The sequence below is a fragment of the Diceros bicornis genome, chromosome 4, assembly GCF_020826845.1.
Source record: "Diceros bicornis minor isolate mBicDic1 chromosome 4, mDicBic1.mat.cur, whole genome shotgun sequence".
In the NCBI taxonomy this organism is placed as follows: domain Eukaryota; kingdom Metazoa; phylum Chordata; class Mammalia; order Perissodactyla; family Rhinocerotidae; genus Diceros; species Diceros bicornis.
Window position 1 is genome coordinate 79752593 of NC_080743.1, and position 20500 is coordinate 79773092.

General features: G+C 43.7%; 1 protein-coding gene across 1 annotated transcript in view; it reads left to right on the plus strand.

Moving 5' to 3' along the window:
• SMYD2 (SET and MYND domain containing 2) overlaps window positions 1-20500 on the plus strand; it is a 48781-nt gene that overhangs the window by 18020 nt on the left and 10261 nt on the right. Inside the window, exons 2-6 of the mRNA XM_058539847.1 lie at window positions 704-767; window positions 9767-9877; window positions 12302-12362; window positions 13038-13162; window positions 18786-18853. Coding sequence (XP_058395830.1) covers window positions 704-767; window positions 9767-9877; window positions 12302-12362; window positions 13038-13162; window positions 18786-18853 — 429 coding nt within the window. The remainder of the gene's footprint in view (window positions 1-703; window positions 768-9766; window positions 9878-12301; window positions 12363-13037; window positions 13163-18785; window positions 18854-20500) is intronic.

Here is a 20500-nt window from a genome sequence, read left to right on the forward strand (position 1 = left end):
ACGGGGAGTATTGACCTAATTATGAAGGGGGCAGAAGAATCGCTCAATAGTACACTGACAAGGTGGGGGGGTATACCAATCAGATCCAATAATATTTTCTTCAAGAATACGTCCCCGCTTGCTCAGTTGCATTATTTTTAAACTTTTCTGGACAACATTTAAATTGCTGACATACTCAATTCTATCTTCTGCATTTCTTCTGTCTCTAAGTAATAAAGGTTGTCACTCACATCGCGTTTTCACCAGGGTAGGTGTACCCCAACCCTCTGTCGTTGTGACATCAGACCTCCAAGACGGTTCTGTTTATTTCTGTCCCTCTTTAGCAGGTGAGAAAATGAGGACATAAGAGCCTTTGACTTGCCCCCAACTACTGAGTAATAGTGCAGGTGATGTTAACAGCTGTGGCGTCCCAAGCCAGGCTCATGAGTCAAAAAGCATGGTATTCATCTCTTTGGAAAATGCCCTTCACACTGTCAGGGTCGGTAACTGTTGGAGCGTGTGCGATTTGACTAACTCACTCCTACTCAAAGACTGGATCTGGTCAAAATCTCCTTTGGGAAAATGCCACTTCTCGGTGGGAGAGTAAGGTAAGGTGAATCTTGGCTCTGCTTTCCGACCAGATGGCTTTTATGATTGCATGATAAAATGTGCAGCTTCACGTTTCTCTGCCTCTCGCCACTACAGTGCCCTTTCTGTTTTTAAGGAAAGAAGGATTGTCCAAATGTGGAAGATGCAAGCAGGCATTTTACTGCAATGTGGAGTGTCAGGTAGGTGCTGGGCCACCTGGCAGGGAGGGCCTTATTTCCTCTGAAGATCGGGACCCCAATGTCCTCCTCTTCCTTGTCATGGCGTCCCCCAGCACCCTCCTGCAGCCAGAGCTGGAAAGCTTAGTTGTGGCGGAGGATGTGGCTGGACACCCGTCGGTGCTGGCCCAGGGCTAACAGGCAGCCGATGATAGGCAGTAACGTTTTGGGGCCACATGCAGGACCAAAAATGAAGTGCAGGAGAAGTGGGAGGAGAGCCATGTTGGATACAGGCAGGTGTATTACCAAGCTTGACAGTTTGCCCCCAAGGCTGCCAGCAACAGATGGAACACGCAGGGATGACAAATGAAAAATGTTAAAATGCCATCTTTAAAATTTTTACTGACACAGGTCTGTATGTTTATAAATCCCTGTAGCAGGCCACACGTCCCTCTTGGGCTGTTTGGACCCAGCCTGACCCCAGCTAGACTTAGGATAGCCCCTGGCAAAGCCTTTGTACAGCCAGACAGCGGCTGCTCTGAACTTGTACTTGGAACTAGAGCCTCGGAAGCGGCCGGGGCTGAGCGGGTTCAGGACGCTGGTTGCTTGTAGACCGTGGGTCATCTGGTCTGATGGATAAGTCTCGAGGAAATCCTGTAACACGGGAACGGCAAGCTTAAGGAGGAGTTCGGAGGAGCTCTTGGTACGCTCTTTGAGGAACTAAGAATAGTGTTTTCCAAACTTCTCTACTAGATACTAGTTCCACAGAACGTTCATGGGTATTCCACAGAAAATGCATTCTGTGTTCTAACAATTTGAATTTGGGGAGAATATGATCTTCGACCTCTGTCAACCCTCCTCAGTCTATTTTTTAAGGGAAACCTATTAATACACTTCGGGAAAAGCTGATGCTATTAAATGGTGGCTTTAAGTGACAGGAATGATTTTCTCCATATCTGCACTTCATTTTGTTGTTGTTCTTCCCATACTTGGTGTCATTCACCTCCCCTACCACCCCAACCCCTAGGCTACCTCTGATTACCCACTATTTCATTGTTCTCTTTCTCTTCTCCCTATGAGGTTGGCCTCTGAAAGTCCCCAAAGAGCATTATGTAGCAGTGGGAGAGGTTGCTAAGCCTGATTTCTCATCTGATCGTAGAGCTCTGGTCACAACAGCTCCCTGCCAGAATAAGCACAGGCCGAGCCCTTGGCTTGGGAATGTCTTCCTTGGCTCCGAAGGCCACATGCACAGTCTACTTCCCTGTGTCTCCCACGCAGGCTTCCAGAGGTTGTCAGCCTGCGTGACGGCGAGAATGTAAATGGGCTGGTAGCTGAGTTTCCAGGGAATGTGCCTTCATTTGAAGAGGAGAGATCATACTTTGCGCCTACCCATTGTGGAGAGAACATTCTGGGGTTAGATTGCCGCGGCATTGGAGAGATCAGCAAGCCCTGGGAATTACGTGATTTGATTCCAGGCCTGAAAAGTTAGCTGTTTCTATATTTAAGTTAAACGCTTCTAGAAAAATTAACTCATTATGTTCTGGTTCTTGAGAGAAACAAGATAGCAAATCACATACAGTTGAGACAATACAACATGAACTAGGAAGAGGAGGTGATCCCAGCGCTGCAGCTTACTAGCTCTATGAACTTGGCAAGTCACAGGACGTCTCTGAGTCTCAATTTCTTCAAATGTAAGTGAAGACAATAGTGCACATCCCGATGAATTGTAAGGGCCTAGTGATACAATAGATATGAAAGTTCTGTATAAACTGTGATGTTATACAGGTGTAAGGGCATATGAAAAATAATATTACAGTCATTCAGACTGGGCTGAAGCTTAGCTTTATGCAAAGAATAGAGTATACAGCATACTTTAGATTTAAGGGACTTGTTTTTTTAACCTAAGAGAATGGATGGATTCTAAGAACTTGAGAACACTAGTGGTGTGCGTTATAGTGTGAGTAATGCTTAGTACAAAATGAGTCTTAACTTCTCTGGTTAACTGAGACGTCTGCATTAATATAAAACCTCAGAATGTGAGAGATGCCAGGTTATCTCTGGGTGTCCTGAGTGTGCTGCTAAGCTCTCTTCCATGAGGCCTCACTAGGTGGCGTTATTTTGATGAATCATCATGGTCCAAGTTGGAGTTTTTGAGGTGGCCATTTTGGTTCCCCTGCCTTCAGGACCTAGTCTGCCAGACTTGCAGACTCACAAACCTCATTTATGAACACACAGTGAGGAGTGCCTTCCCTTGGGAGGTTCACATTAACCAAATACACCAACCTGTAAGTACCATGAGTGCCTGTTTATTACTTTACAACAGCAGTGTGACGGTCTGTGCATTCTCCCCCTGTAGACAAATTGTACAGGTGGTCAAATCATAATGAGATCACTTGGGTAGCAAGGAACCCCAGGATGGAGGATACAGTCATGTGATTCTAAGTCATGTTCAAAGGCCTTAGGCCAAGACAGCTTGCTGTGTCAGCCTCGTGATGTGGACTCTTGCCTGCTACTCGTCCAGTTCCTGGGCCAGGGCACCCTCAGCCCTGGAGAGTACCTCTGCAATTCAATTTTTCAATGCTTCTGTTAAGTCTTTAGTGACCAGAGTACCCTCCTAGATGACAAGTGATAACACAGCTCCTGCAGCCCCTTGTTTCTAGAGGTGACAGGCTGGATATGACCTGTAAGTTTCATTTTCATTTCATCTGTCTCCTATTGTTGAAGGAAGAGGCTAATGGCCATTAAGGTGTTCCATCCTTCAGTACTGAAGAACTGCATAAGTGCAGGGCAGTGTATTATAATGAGATAGAGTGGTCATAAGGGTTTAATAAAAGTAAGTGCCTAGAAATAAATGGCTGTACAACGGCTTCCTACATAAAATCATTAGGGAGGAATCTGGGGCATTTGCTCCAGATAAAAATGTATTCAGGGTTCCGCCTAAAGGAATACTTGGATGGGATCAAAGTGGAGGCTCTGCTACAAGATAAAACGTGGCGCAAAATGAGCAGCGAAGAGGAAGGTAACTGAGTGATTCTCCACCTAGGAAAGCATGGCCTTCAGCTGCTAGTCATTAACTGGGCCTTCTTCAAAGGTAGACCCCACCCACCTGGAGTCACAGGTGGTCGGTATCACACAGCAGATGGTGGGGTTGGAATGGAGCTTATCAGCTCCAACCCGTCAGTAGGTAAGAAAACAATGTCTGCAGTGGTTGGGTGACCTGCCCAAGGTCACACAGTGGCAGAACCGGGACTCGACTGTACCAACTGCTAGGGAAGGGCTTTCTCCACTTCCCATCACTCTGCTTGAGAGTCCTGAGGACCCTCCAGAAGAGGTACTGTGGGAATGTGTCAAAGAAAGAGAAGTGGCCTTTGATGAGTGTGAAAGGGAAGAGCCCCTTTCGGTGTTGTTGTCTTTGCCAGAAACTTTTCCAAGAGGGCTAAAGCACACATTCCTCGTGGAGGGTTTCCTCTTTCCACAGAATACAGCATCTTAGGAGATCCCAGTCACTATGTTTATTCTGCTCCCTATCTGCAGTGCATTAGGACTTTGCTTTATTTTATACAATCTGGCTATACGTATCTTGTCCTGTTTACTTCCCTCCTCATTCACTTGACTCACTGTGATCCTGCCAGAGGAAAGATTTTAATTGACGACGCATGAAAGGGTAATAGGAGGAAATATAAAAGAAATAGAAATTCCTTTTTAGTTAGGCTTGTTTTGTAACCTGTGTGTTTTAATGAACTATATTTATTTTTATAAATATGCCTGGAAAGCTAAGTGTGTTGTTCACTCACTGAGACGTCTTCATTAAATTGCACCATGACATGTTCAAGAGAATAGTTTTAGAAAGTTGTTGTGTAGAGGAATCACTGTGGAGGAGAACATTCTTGGGCTGCATTTAGGGTATTATTTTTTAACATTAACAAATAGAAAAAAACTATTTGTGTTTTGCAAATGGAGGTCATGGGGTTATGAGCGTGCTTTTGGAAGTAGGAAGGGGCATGCCCTGATGGGGATAAAAAAGCATGTGTGAGGAGCATGCGACTAAAGATGTGAGAAAATTCTTGGCTTTTATCAACTAGAAAATAACTGAAATGTAGAAAATATTTAAGAAATGCTTATATGACCTGGTTGTTGTTGAGGGGGATTAGTGAGTGGGGCCAGAGTTGTAGGTCCAATCCTGGTTAAATTCAATTTGGTCTCTTAACCCAGACATAGGAAGCATGTAAACTGAGCCATTCCTTTTTCTAAATGTTTAACATCATCAGTTGGAGAAAATGTGTATGAATGAACAAATCCCATCACTCTTTTATGGGAATATAAAACCAAGCATCTGTCCTCGCGATGGGAGTTCAGCAGTGTCAGTCGTCTTCGTGTGAGATGGTCAGTGTGCACCTTATTCCTTTTGCACTTTTCCTCTTGAAGATAATGTAATGGAAAGCAGAAATCCTATGACATTTTCTTACTATTCCGCATTTTAAGAGATCACATATGCACACTATTCCACATTTCAGGAAATCACATATGCATGTGTACAGGTAGACTGTGTCTGTTTTGAAAGCTCCATTACAAGAGAAACACCAAATCAAGAGTTGGAAAGGAGACTTCACAATAAAAATCCAATCTCCTTATCCAGGAAGACAATGTATCATTGGCTTAGCAGAAAACTGGATGACATAACAATCACTCTTTTCTTCCAGTGTTGGGACTGCTGGTACAGCATGAGACAATTTTGCAGCTCTTTCTGCATCTTGAAACATTTTTGTCCATGCACAAAAAGCAAAGTCATGCAAAGCGGTTACTACAGTGGCTGAAAGTGAATTAGAAGTTTAAAAAGGGTACGAAAAAATTCCATGTGTTACTTTTACATAGATTTGATTGTTTTAAGTTTATTGCACAAATAATCTGTGCTCATTATAGAAAAATCAGCAAGTACGGACTGGAAGAAGAACAGAAAGAGTATCCGTAATCTTATCCTTCCAGAGAACATCACTAGTAGCACTTTGGGATCTGTCCTTCTGAATCCTTCCTATGCATTTATTTGGATACAATCATGCCTCACTTTACTACAGGGATACGTTCCGAGAAATGTGTTAGGCAAGTGGCTTGTCGTGTGAACATCACAGAGTGTACTCACACAAACCTAGATAGTATAGCCTATTATACACCTAGGCTATGTGGTACTAGTCTTCTGGGACCACCGTCATATATGCTCTCTGTACTTGACCAAAACATTGTTATGCAGTGCATGACTGTATTATTTTTCTGGAAAATAGGACCTGAGTTTACATAAAATTTCATAAAGATTGCAATCAGGGCAAGAGTAATAGCTTGACTTTTGAAGAAAAGTAGTAGAATAAGTTTTAGAAAAACTGACAAAAATGTTTTAAAAAGCACGAAGTGTCGCAAAACCATTCTCTATGCAAAGAAACTGCCAATACTGAAAAAACAAAAACAAACTAGTAATTGATAACATTCATTCTTATTCATCAGGCTAGCCTAAATTTTTTTTTCAATTTTGTCCAATCTGATTGTTTAGAATTTCTTATGGGAAAATTGCCTCTGTCAGGTTCTCGAAGATATGTGGACCATCTCTATGAATGGCGAAGATGTGTCCAGATGTGCTCAGAACCTTCCCGACATTTCTACCGGATCCCATCCTCCCCCACCTTTTTTTTTTTTTTAAGAATTAAAGCCGAGCAGTGCCACTATGGTACATCTGTGTCGTTGCTCCCTTGATCCCCATCTCTCATCACCTTCCAATAGAAAGGGAAAACTTATTATTATTCTGGTAAATTTCCTTTAAAGAAACTTATGTCATTCTGCACTTCCTTGAATTTGTCCAGCTTTCTGATTTAACTGCTGCGTGTGGGACTGTATCACATTATGGGTGGTCTTACTTTTACCTCGTGTTCTGATATGGTCAGAAACTACTTAAAGTCAAAGACTTCATCTCTGGTCCCTGCCTCTGGGGTCAGTTGCAGGGCCCACGGAATGAATGAATGAACCGGTAAATGTATAGTTACTGGGTGCCAGGCACTGTTCTAAGAGCTTCTTGTGGATGAGCTTATGCGATCCTCACAACAACCCTTTATGGTTGCATGAATGCCTGATTCTCCCTCTTTGAAGGTCCTGCATTTCTTGGTAGTCTTCAAGCTTTGTATCTGATTATCGCTCTTGGAAGGTGTAAAATCATAGACTCAGGATTCTGGACCTGCTAAGTAACTTAGGGATCATGTTATTTACAGCCAAGGATACAGATGCAAAGGGATTAGGAGGCCTACCTAGTGTCACATAGCTTCTTTGCTGAGGAGCAGGGATAAGAATGCAGGTTTCCTGAGCCCCAGAACAGTGTCCTCCTACTTGACAGCACTCTCCTCTCCTCCCAGAGCATTCCTTGTAGTTAGGTTCCCTTCCCTTTGAGGACATTTACATCAGTAAATGTCAACATTGTATTATTTATATTAACATTAATTTTATATGATTTATATTAATAAATTAATTCTATTAATAAATAATAACTGAGTCATATTTAGAAATGTTAATATTAAACTTCGTTCTCCCAGGAGCTCATGGTTGTTACACACCAAAGACAACACCTACCATTCAGAGAACCAGCACCTTAAAGGCCCTGCAAAGACTTTTTCTTAGAGTTTCTGGGGTCATAGTGGACACTTGTTCATAGTTAGTTATCCATCTGTCCCCAGCTGGTGGTCGCCATTTCCCTCTGATATCCCAAGGCCTGAAGCCCTCTTTGTCTTTCCCTTTTTGCTTTGCGTCTGGAGAGGGAGCTGGTTTGTCTGCAGGGAGCTGGACCCACCTGTTCCTACCTCTTCGCCTCATCAGTGTGCTGTCGTTTTAGCCTTTGGCTAAAAACAGATCCTCTTTTCCCTTGTGGATGTCTTGTCATTTCTTTCTCTCCCTGGTCTTAGTTATATTCGGCACAGTGTTATTTAACTCTGCGGAACATCTTCGCACAGAACTTCAGCCAAGGGCCTGTACCATGTACGTACTTCATTAAGTCATTAAGTGACATTGTATCCTTCCTCCTTAGGATGGGCGTGGAGGGAAGGGCATAGGGAGACATCCTCATTCATTCAACAACTTTACTGAGTGCCTAGTAAATGTCAGGTACTGTTCTAGGTTCTGGGTTTATAGGTGTGAACAAAACAGACTAAGTCCCTTTATTTTAATGGGGGGAGACAGATACTAAACCAAAATAATGAATACATAATATATCAGGTGGTGAGAAGTACTAAGAAGAAACATAAAGCCAAGGGAGAGTGATGGGGAAAGTGCTGTTTTTGCTAGAGTGTTCATGGCAGGTATCTTGAAAAGGTGACGTTGGGGCAGCGACCTGGAGGAGGGAGGGAGGGAGCGATATGGATATCTAGGGGATGAGGGTTCTAGCTGGGAAATACAGCAAGTGGAAAAGGTCTTGAGGCAGGAACTTGCTTGTTCTGTTCAGAGAACAACAGGGAGACTGTGTGGCTGACATGGAGTGAGGCAAAGGAGAGCTGGTAGGAGATGAGGAGGTCAGAGGAGCAGATGGGGGCTCCTATCTTGTGTGGCCTCGTAAGTTAGCTTTAAGACTTTGCCTTTTGCTCTGAGATAAGAAGCTATTAGAAAGTTCTGAGCCGAGAATGGGCATGATCTGAGTTTTGTTTAACAGGATTGACTACTCTGGCTGCTCTACTGAGCATAGTCGGTGGCGGGCAGGGGCAGAAGCAGGCGTCAGGTAGAAGGGAAGGGCAGCGTTCGTGTGAGAGGTGTTAGGGCTGCAGCAGGGTAGGAGGGTGGGGGTGATCAGAAGTGATCAGACTCTAGGTGTGTTCTGAAGGCAGAGACAGTGGATTTTCCAGAGAGTTGGATGTGGAGTGTGAGGTGCAGAGAGGTGGCAAAGATGACCGTAGGTTTCTGGCCTGAGCATCTGAAAGAATGGACTGGCTGTTTTCTGAGATGGGAAAGGCTAAGGGAAGAACAAGACAGTACCCCATTCCACTGTGAGGAAGAGAGTGTCTGAAGATTCCCATTAGTACCAAAATGTGCTCTGATAGCTCCCATCTAAAAAATAATTCCCCCTGCACCCTTTATCCCCTAAGCCTGCGCCCCATTTCTCCCAGTTTCCGTGTCTCCTTCCTCTCTCTCTTGAATCCACTCCCAGCACCTCTCGTCCTCGTCTTTCACCACAACTGGTTTTTCTCAGAGTCAGCGATGACCTCCATGATGTCCAGTCGGTTCTCAGTCACCCCACACTGACCTCATCACCAGTGCTGGCATTATCAGTTACTCCCCACTCCTCAAAGTGCTTTCTTCCTTGGCCTCCACAACACCGTGCTGTCCTTCTCCTTCCTCAGCCTTCCCCATCTCAACTGATGGCATCTCCACCCTTCTAGTAGTGAGTGCATATCCTTCGTCCTCAACCTGGGGCATGAAAGCTTCAAGACAGGTGATGGAAAGAAATACAGTTTTCCTATTTTATCAAATGAATCTTTAGGAAGTCGGTATTCCTAAATATTCCCAGTAGGTGCCCTTAACAGACTCTTTAAGGGCCCTTGACAAAGCCCTCATTTGTGTTCTATTTTTATCACCTGCGAAAGGGGACTAGTTGCTGGGCCCATCCACTGTCAGAGCCAGAACACAACTGTAAGGGAGCAGAGCCAAATCAGCAGCTAATACCCAAATCACTCACCCCTGCGATTTGACAGCTTCCACAGATAGTGGAAATGTGTATGTGTTGTTCGGAATAATGAGGGGCTGCAGAAAGACACGAGGTACTTGATGAGAAAACACAAAGCACGTTTTCTCATCCCAACAACCTTAGCTGGGCCCAAGCAAGGTTAAACAACCGCATCTATCTTAAAGGATGTTTTTATCTCTAGCTTTTGTGAGCATCGTCATGTTTTCCAAAAGGAAACATATTTCACTTGACCTTAACTAGGAGGACTTATTGCATCCTCTCTTCTTGTACTTTATTCCAGTGCGTGTGTGTGTTTTTAATAATTGTTTTTTAACCTTTCCAGAAAGAAGATTGGCCCATGCACAAGCTGGAATGTTCTCCCATGGTTGTTTTTGGGGAAAACTGGAATCCGTCAGAGACTGTAAGGCTAACTGCAAGGATTCTGGCCAAACAGGTGAGGAAATGGGATCATGTTCAAGTGCGTTTTATTTTATTTTTTTCTTAAAGGTCAGAAAGATGAGTAACTGACCTATGGTGATCATCCCTTGTGAAACATTCTTTTAAACACTCTTGACCTTTATTTCCTGTCACATCCATATGGACGAGGGTGGAACAGCACTCCAAACGTAAGCTGGTTTGTGTTTGCCTTGTGCAACTGGGATGTCGCTAACCCCAGGCCAGGAACGTAGCTGCAGCCATTAAATACTGAGCTTTGTATGAGACAGGTTTACGTAGAAAAATATGGCCTTTCACGGCGCGGAAACCTGAATGAAAATAGTTAAGGGTGTCCTAGGGAACCAGACCGGCCTGCAAAGCTTCAAGATTTTCCCCTGTTCTTTCTGACAAAGAGTGCGCCCTGCCCCGCTCCCTGTTCTATGCAATGTCCTGCTCTTCCTTGTCTCCGTGCTTGCCTGAGCCTAGGCCGGCGAGGAGGGGGATGGAACAACCAGCGTGGCATATGCAAAGGAGAAGAAAGAGAAGGAGTGGAAGAGTAGAAATCGAGGCAAGGGGAGAGAGGAAGAGGGTAAAAGGAAGAAGAAGGAAAGAAAGAAATGCTCCCAGTGGGAACAGATGATGGCCACAACAGGTCCTCCAAAGGTGGTGCCGGCACTGGCTGCTCTCCTGGGTTTGGTCAGTCTTCACTGATGGCGTGGTAATGAGACGCCTGATCTCCAGACCCTGTAGGACTTGTCCCTGTGACACAATGAAATAGGCCGTGTGGAGCTTAGGAGGCGTCTATCCGCAGAGGCACTTGCTAATAATCAGTTGGTAGCAGGGAGGGCCTCTGTTCTGTCAATCTTTTAAAGCTGAAATTTCATCCACATCTTCTTTATACCTGCCACCACCCCCACCTTTATAATTTTCTATTTTTTATCGAAGCCAAATGTGATCGTAGTGACTAGCACATAGCTGTCCCCAGACCAAGTTAGGATCCTGGACCGCATAAACAGAAGTCAAGCATTTCCGACCTCTGAGGTCATTGTTCCCTTATGTTCTGCTTGGGTCAGGCGCCTGCTGAGATGCCACTTCACCAGCTCAGGGTAACCGAAGGCATTCAAGGGTTGCCTGTAAAGTGAAACCGAAAAATCAGAATTGTTTTCCCTGGAGGAGGTTAACTTTTTGGATCTGCACTAACAATTATCTGTAAATGTATGTGGAGTACTTGGTCAGAAGGAAGGGGTAGGAGGAAATGGTGTGACTGGGTGAGGCGTCAAGGTAAAAAAGCCATCAAATTAGATCTGTGAGCATCTGGGGAGGAGGGGTGACCAATCTGCTGGTTCCCCTGCCCCCAACTCGTTGATGTTGTCTGTAGTGTTGTGGTTAAGAATTCAGAAGAAGCTGTTGTACTTTCCTGAATGAAGAGCCTTCCCAGGCAAGAGGACTTACGAATCTTATAGAAATGTATCCCATGAATGGAAGATTTCGACTCCAAAAAAGAACTGTTGAAATGTTTTGGCACCAGGAGGGAGGTCTGAATGCTATGATGAGTTTATACCAGTTTCATTCAACTTTTATTATAATTACTGCCCCTACTAATAGTCTATTAAATGGAAAGTTACCTGCCCATCTTTTCATCTCTATAGGACTTGATGATTAAAAACACAGACCATTTGTATTCTAGTAGCTTGCAAAGGATTAGGGGAGACAGGCTACCCCATCTACCAAGGGGAAGCTTAACATGTTAACTAGGGAGGTGAGAGCACCCTGCCGGACCACCTGTATCCCCAAATTGAATAGCCAGATTACAAAGACGCAGCCTCGGGCCAGCTCTTGAGCTCTGCTTTTGAACTCTTGTCAACACCAAGTTTATTCATGTCCTCAAAGCCTAGCGGGTTTACTATTGTTAGCTCCTCTTGGGGTGTCTAGAACAAAGCCAGCAACACGTTTAAAGTGAATCCGGGCTCACAGATACAACCAAAAGTGTTCTTTTTGAAACACGGAATTTGAGATCATTTTAGCCTATGCTTAAAGAAAGTGTAAAATGGCTGGGGAGTTTGATTTTGTTCCTTTTTTAGAAGGAGAAATAATAAATAGGATGGTTCATCTGCCGACTCAGTCCTTTTAAGTCGGGGCCCTAAAAAGTTGTTTTCCAGCCAGCGTTCTTTCCCGTAACGAGCATTTTTGAGCCTACTGTGTGCATGGCATTATCAGAGTGTTGGGAACGTGGCAGACACTTTAAAAAGCTTTTCAAAAGAGTCTTTTGGGTTTGGATGTTGGGCAAACGCTCTCAGAGCCCAAGTGGCAGACTCCTTGGATGGCTTTCTTTGCTTCGTTGAGAATTGTTGCTTTTTCTTCAGGTCAATGTAAAAGAGAAAGTGCAGCTTTCTGCACTGGTTGTTAAAATCTGTATCTGTGTGATTTCTTCCCCAATTACTAGAAAATCCACCCAGAGAGAACACCTTCAGAGAGATTGTTAGCTGTGAAGGAGTTTGAATCACGTAAGTCTTCCTGCGACCGGCTGAGGAGTTCTTTTAGCCACACATTTAATGTGGATTAGGCAGGACTGAAGAAGGGAAGGGGTCGCTTGTATTCTTGGTGGTGGTGGTGATTTCTTAATTGTTAGTTTTTATTTTGATTTGTATGCTGTTTTGAAAAATGACTATAGCTTTTTTTTTTTTTTTTTTTGAGTTGACAGGATTACTGGGAAATAATTCAGGGAAAGGAAGAACTCGCAGGATGAATTATTGCATCCCGAGCTATCTCCTGCTGGCTCTCCTGGCATGCTGAATATTTTTGGGTCTTTGCTGAATTGCAGTCCTGTAAACAGCTGACATCCTTACTGAAAGGCGTTAAATCAGGGGCTGTCCACTTTCTTGACCGTGACACTGATGCCAGGGCAACTGGGGGGGCCCTTGACTAGGCTGAGGCTGTTTATCAGTCATTGCCACTCATTCCTGCTAATGGTCAGGTGAAATTTCATCTGCCGAGTGCTATCCACTTGTCAGAGGAAGAGAAAGAAGAAATGGCATGCCTTTCTTTCCCCAGGGTTTATCAGTTAGACCGAGTGATGGGGAAGAACATTTCCTAGGGGCTCTACATATTACAGTAAGAGAAGGAGGTAGCTAGAAATTCAGAATTTTCTACCTGGTGAATAATGGACTGTTTATCCCCAGATCTGGAGAAATTAGACAATGAGAAGAAGGATTTGATTCAGAGTGACATTGCTGCTCTCCATCACTTTTACTCCAAGCACCTTGAATTCCCCGACAACGATCGCCTGGTAGTGCTGTTTGCTCAGGTAAGATGCCAGCATCAGGTGGCACTCAGTCTAGCCTTTCCCTGCCCGCGCCCCTCTCCCCAGCTCTCGCTCAGTGAAGGTGAACGGACCTAGAATAACGGCACCGACTGGACGACAAGGCTCTTGACCTGTGGGACCTGTTTTGCTTAGCCTACGGGATGACCTTGAGCAATCGGGGTCCTCTCTGTGCTGGCCCTTGCTGATGGGTGGAGCACAGGAAGTTCGCCTCTGCCTGTGCCTCTGCTGCTGCAACAGTTTATAAAAACAAAGGAGTCGCCAGTGCCCCAGGACTATGGCATACTGTAAGATCTTTGAAAAGAGAAGACCACGTGAGGGTCCTACATTACATTTTACTTTCCTTCTCTTAAACCTTCCATTCTGACAATCGTGGTTTTTTTACTCCCACCAACACTGGGTTGGTAAAGCAGAGGCATCTACAGATGTCCCGAAGTGGGAGGCTCTCTCTCATGGCCCTAGGAAGGACAGTCACCACAGAGGGGAGCCCGAGTGGGTCTGGTACAGAGAGTTTTTCCTGATGGTTGCTGAGAAATCTCCTTTAGAAAAGCCTAAGTTTACCAATGTCAGATGTAGTAAAAAGTTAGAGAGGCTTCTAGACAAGAGCAACTTCAAAGCGATTAAAGAACTGGAAACCAGCCGTGTGGAAAGGCTAAGGCTGGGGCATTGTTAGCGCAAGGGAAGAAGGTGCGGCCATCACCCTTCTGCTGAATGCGCGGTCTGGCTGTTTCAGTCTCCCCGTTATTGCGAGGGTGGCTCTTCCTAGCACGACTTGCTAGAGTGGATTTCTCTCCCTCATATATCCTCACGTTTTCCCCTACAAGCTGGGCATCTAGTTGAAGGTGACCTTCCCAGACAGAAGTACTGAAATACTGCTCGGTGGGTGAAGTAGCTACATTCTGCTACCAGAACCTTCAGTCTTTAGATATATAAAACAGCTCAGGTGGATACTTACACATTTCTGTCTTAGAACAGAAAAAGTATCACCTATGTACACCCTGACCCAGTAATTCCATTCCCAGGAATCTCTGCTAAGGAAATAATCAGAGATTATGGACAGAGATTGACATGCAAATTGTGTATTGTGGGGTTCTTTTAAAAAAAAAAAAGAAGAAGAGGAAGGAAAAGGAAATATTATAAATGGCCAGCAATAGGAGTTTGGTAAATAAATTATGGCATAGCCTTGTGATGGAAGGTGATATAGCCTTTATCAGTTACATTTCAGGGAATGTCTAAAGACGTGGGGAAACACTGATGATATAACATTAAGTGTAAACGTAGGATAAAAAATGTGTATAATATGAAAATACACATATATACTTAGACAAAGATTAAATGGAAGTTCATAATTGGTTATCTTCTGAGTTGTGGAAAATTTTTGCTTTTTCGTTGGATGATTTTCTGGATTTTCTACAATGAGCATGTATAACTTAAGAAAATACTAAAAGGAAGAAAGAGGTAAAAAGCATCCATAATTCTTCCCCTTTAAAAATTACCCATATGGAGAAAGAAGTGAGTCTTCTTCCCTTCTCCCACTTCACCCCCAAGGGAACCGCTGTTAACTTTTTGATGAATTCCTTGATAGACTTTATGTTTATATTGATATAGTTCTATTGTGTGATTGTCATAATCAGAAAAAAATTCTGTTCTTTGTAAAAGGAAAAATAGGTTCAAGTTAGGAGTGTTAAAATAGAAGTAAGGAAAAACTTTCCTGATTTTCACATTATCATCCTGGATTTACACCATACTTTCCTAAGCATCCTCAGCCACTGGATTTGGGTGACAGTGGAAGGTTGAGGAATTGACTTCTCTTACATATTTTTAAAAACTAGATACCTGACTTTTTTTTCTGGACTAGATGAGGCATGGTTATGTGAGAAAGCAGGAGAGATGAAATAAATATAAGGTATCTTCTTTTCTCTTCTAGCTGTGAGAAAAAGGTAACTTTTCCTCCGCCACGGTAATGCCTGCTGGTAGGACTTCTCAGTGTTGACGGAGTAGATATGGGACCAAATTTTTACAACCAAAAATCGAGGCATTTGTCTCACAAGCAGAAGTATATTTGTGGTGAAAATGACTCAGAGTCTTTGAAATTTGGACTGACTCAGGAAATCCGAGAAAGAGACACACACACACGCACCTGCACACATATGTAACTGTAGATAATTAATTGCTTTATAGACTTTATATTTACCAAATCATAATATCCATTCTGAGATTGTGTATACACACAAATACACATACACTCACACATATCTTTTTTCACTTATAAATTTGAGAGGGGGGGCCGGTCCAGTGGCGCAAGCCATTAAGTGCGTGCGTTCCACTGCGGGGGCCCGGGGTTCGCTGGTTCGGATCCTGGGCGCGCACCGACGCACCACTTGTCAAGTCATGCTGTGGCAGCATCCCATATGAAGTAGAGGAAGATGGGCATGGATGTTAGCCCAGGGCCAGTCTTTCTCAGCAAAATAAAAAAAAAAAGAGGAGGATTGGCAGATGTTAGCTCAGGGCTGATCTGCCTCACATAAATAAATAAATAAATAAATAAATAAATAAATAAATAAATAAATAAATAAATAAAAATTTGAAAGGGGCTTTCAGTATCCCCAAAGAAAACTGAAAATGAAAGCAATATGAAAATAAAGGAAAAATGAAAAGTGCTGTTCCAGCCCCATGCCACCCTCTGGTCCTGCCCCTCAGCCCCGGGCTGCGTGTCCGCTGTTCCAGCCTCTGAGCCCTTTCCTCTCTCTGGTTCATGAGAGGGTATTGTGGGTTAACTTGTGTACCAGCAACATCTGGCAACAGAAGGTGACTGTACTCCTTCAACAGCGCTATGGTGTGTTTTAATCACTGGGAACATATGCATGGTTGGGAAATGTATTTTTGGTGCGCAGCCTACATATAGTCTAAATGCTAATTATGAGAATAGCTTTAGCAAGGCACTTATGCCTGATTTGACTTGAAAAAAAGGTCTATGGCCCATGCATCTTTCTTAACACGCAAGTTCACTTTTCTTCTCTAGGGCTATTTCAGAAGGGAGGGAAAGCTGGCAGGCAAATTGCTATGCCATTTGGGTTAAACATCATCACCACCTCCCAGAAGGGAACAGTGATGACACCTGTGCTTACAGGAGACTTTGCTTATGAAGAAACACACTCACTCTTCCACAGTAAGAGGAGGGCAGAGGGAATAAAACGACCAGTGGTTACAGAACATTCGAGTCTGAAGGAATCTGGAGTCACAGGCCGGTGCAGGTGGGCTCCATGCAGAGGAAGAGACTAAGAGGCAAAGAGGCAAAGTCTCCCACCCCTCAGAATTAGTCAGGAGCTGTCTGTCACTTGATCAGTTTTGAAAATTGTTGCTAAATTCTCTCATTCATTGTTTCATTCTGCAAACATGTGTTGTCATCTTGTGGGTACCAAACACTGTTGAGGCCTGTTGGTGTCCAGTCTGAGACTGTATATAGATCATTCAGTACCTAGTAAGGTGCATGACACACAGTTCTTGCTCCAGTAAATTTTGTTGAATAAAGAAATATCCTAATTTACTCTTACCTAATGTTGATTGATGACAATAGGTTAATGGTAATTGGTTAATGTCCTGATGACATAATAGGTTAGGGTACTTGAAGTTGGCACAAAAAATAGTTTGCTAAGTCTTCTACTTCAAAATGCCCGATACCCCAGGATTACAAAGGCTGTGTATTGTTCTAATAACCTGCAGTAATCTCCTCTTTTTATATTGAAAATTGTAAACACTTATTGTAAATATGTTGAATTGTGAAAACTACAACTCAACCCCCTCATAGCCTTTACTTCTCTGTGTACCAAGATTTCCAAGCCTTTGCCATTGGCCCTTTAATTTTAAATAAAATTGCCATGTGAGCATTCATAGATCAGAACAATTTTAGAAGAAACATGGTGTAGTGTAAAGAAACACCTGTGTATTTCTGTCAGCTTTGCTGTCAGAATATCTAGTTTGAATTCTGACTCCTGCCACTCACTACTTATATGGCCTTGAACAAATTACTTAATCATTGACCTCCCTGAGCCTTAGTAGTCATATCTGTAAAATGGGTTATGCCAGAGTAGGATTGCAAATTTAAGAGAAGGTAAATATGCAGCACCTAGCCCAGTGCCTGGCTCAGAGTAAGCGGTCAGTGGATGCTGGTTTTATAAAGCCCATCCATTGGCCTGAAATTTACCAGTGCGATGTCTCTGGTGTGGAAGAGGATGGTTCCAGCCCACAGGGTGAAATCATTCAGTATGCATGCCTTACAGATGGCCTTCACAGCAGCTTAGAGCCGGGGTCTCAGCCTGTGCCCTTGGCTTTGGGCAAGTCGCTGCTCCTCTCTGACCTCAGTTCCATCATCTGAAAAGTAAAGAGACTGAGTCTCCGTCCAGCTCTGAAATTTTAGATACAAATGAAAAACACTCACTGAATTATCTCCCAATAGACTGGGTGTTCCTTGAGGGCACAGATTTTGGCCTGTTCATCCTTCTCTTCACAGCGCCCAGCACATAAGGGCTCTCAGTGAATGTCTGCGGAAAGAATGAATTTATGAAACAACATAAAATTGGGGTTGTATGTTCCTCATTTTCAGCCTGCTCGCTCTAAGTTAGACTTCCAGAATGATGTGAGTTACCTTCGGTATTTTTCAATGCAGCATCTCTTTTCAAGGATGAGAAAGTGGCCAGTGGTTGATTTGGCTGAGACATGAAAGGAAGGTCTCAGTTCCTTAAGTTCAGGCCTTGGCCCCTCTGCCTCTCAAGGGGATGGGCAGCAGTTAGATTAGCTGTATAATACCTCTTACATTTACCACCTCAGCTGATGAGATGGGCACTGGATTAAGTGACTTGTTTTTTTAATGGGAGAAAATTGAGGACAGGGGGACTCAGTGATGGGCTCAAGATCACACAGCAGATCTGTGGCTTAATTGGCATTAGACTGCAGGTATTCTAACTCCCTGCAGATAGGCAGACTTCAGTCCTTGGAGCCTTAGGGGGCTGTGGCATTCCTGGGCCACTGTAGGTGAGTGGGTAGGCTGGACTAAGGAGTGACGCAACTCTGACACTTCTTCTTTTACTTGTTTACACATGGGACTGATGCGTAAATTTTCTTTGAACAAAGGATACGGTGGCCAGGGCTGGCCCGGTGGCTTAGCGGTTAAGTGCGCGCGCTCCGCGACTGGCGGCCCAGGTTCGGATCCCGGGCGCGCACCGACGCACCACTTCTCCGGCCATGTTGAGGCCACGTCCCACGTACAGCAACTAGAAGGATGTGCAGCTATGACATGCAACTATCTACTGGGGCTTTGGGGAAGAAAAAAAAAAGAGGAGGATTGGCAATAGATGTTAGCTTAGAGCCGGTCTTCCTCAGCAAAAAGAGGAGGATTAGCACGGATGTTAGCTCAGGGCTGATCTCCCTCACAAAAAAAAAAAAAAAAAAAAAAAAAAGGATACGGTGGCCGAAAGAAAGGTTTTAAAATCACTAAACCAGGACATCTTCCTAGTTAATTTGTTAAAGGTCAAAATAAAATAAATGATTTCTAGCCAGAGAGATGCTTAGGTCATTTTTTTTCTTTCTTTCTCCCCCTTTCTCACTGCAGGTTAACTGTAATGGCTTCACAATTGAAGATGAAGAACTTTCTCATTTGGGATCAGCCATATTTCCCGAGTAAGCTGAGTTTGACTTCATTTCTTGTCTTTTTACTTACTTAACACTAATTTGATTTTTTTTTTTTGATTTTTAAATAACCTACCTAACTGCGTGTGGTAGACATGAAACTCCAAGTGAATTAAGACACCCTTTCAATTCTGCCAGATTTCAAAATATTTCCCCTACATTTAAGGATCCGAAAGCAGTAGTTAAGAGAACAGTGGCTTGTTAAGTCCTGCTAGGCAGAGAGCTGTTATTAAAGAATACTTTACAGTGTGCACAGAAGGAACAGCCCATGTCCTACTGAGAAATTTGCTTTTTGCATATCTGTGGTTCTGGAAATCTTTGGATTTCTTTTACTCAAAGTAAAACACTGATTGTCAACCAAGAATTGGCCATAGGCCTGTGTAGAGAATATATGAGCTTCTTCTCCATCTCTCCTTTTTGAAAAATACCAGTATAGAAACAGCACAGTTTGGAGGGAGAATATGCTAAAGTAGTGAACTAGGGGAAAATTTCAAAGAACTATAAGATTTTTCTCTACTTTAGGAATACTTAAGTAATTCAAGATAGACTAGCCAGCTGACAAATGGAGATCTTTACAGCTCTGATTTTAAGAGACTGCCAAGAATGGCTTTTCCATTGTCTCTTTGATGGAAAGGGTATTTTCAAAATGCTTAGGCCCCGGAAATCAAGCCCTCACTTTACAGAAGGAGCAAAGGAGCGCTTCTTGCATCCCTTGTCTGAATTAATCCACATTGTGGATTAGTTCCGTCTAAAGTGGCATTGCTTAACATGCACTACAGGAGCCCTTGGCTTTAGGTTGAAGCAAATGCAGGAAACCCTTAACAGCCGTGCGTTCGCCGTGGATGATGTGCGTGCTCCTGGTGTGTGTGTGTCTGTTGCTGCCCAGCTCTGTGCATTGTACAGGTCTCAAAGATAGCGAAGAATCTGTGCAGGTTTGTGCCTCATGAGCAGCGGACATAGGCTTTCTTGAGTCAGAGAAACAAAAAAGTATATTCACGTAATATTACTATCCTGTGGCCAAAGTGTGTCATCTGCAGTTTGAATTCCAATAGTGAGGAAAGAAGTATTTTTGAGAAAGCCTCTTTTGGACTTTTGCCCTGGGAAAGGGAAGAAGAAAAAGAGAAAAGCCGTGAGACCCTCTTTAGAAGGCTTGTATTGACAACACTAAATGAACTCTGGAATGTCTCTGCTCTCAGTGTCTTAAAGACTAAAAGAGAGGTTAAGAGTGGTATTGTTTCACCCTTTTCTGTGATTGCCAAGAGAATGATGATACCAAGAGCCTGAGTTGTTTTAGGTTCTTTGCCTTATGGTGCATTTCCCCCGGCTTCATTAAACAGATATCCGGGAGCTGTCTTGAACTGAATTACTTAATACTTCTTCTGCAAGCTGGTTCTGGAAATGCTTTTCCATTAACAACTTGCGATGCATATGTCTATCAGATTTCCTAGGGTCTAGGAAATCTGTGCACCACTGGCCAGGGAGCCAGGTGGGCTGTGATGCAGGGTGGAGGCGACTCTCCCCAAAGACAAAACAGGGAAGCTGCTGCATGCTGTCCCAGGCTCATGGCCAGCCACACGCTTCCCTAAGACCTTTACAACCGGGACGTGGAGGAGGGCCGCTCCCTGTCATACACGGCCA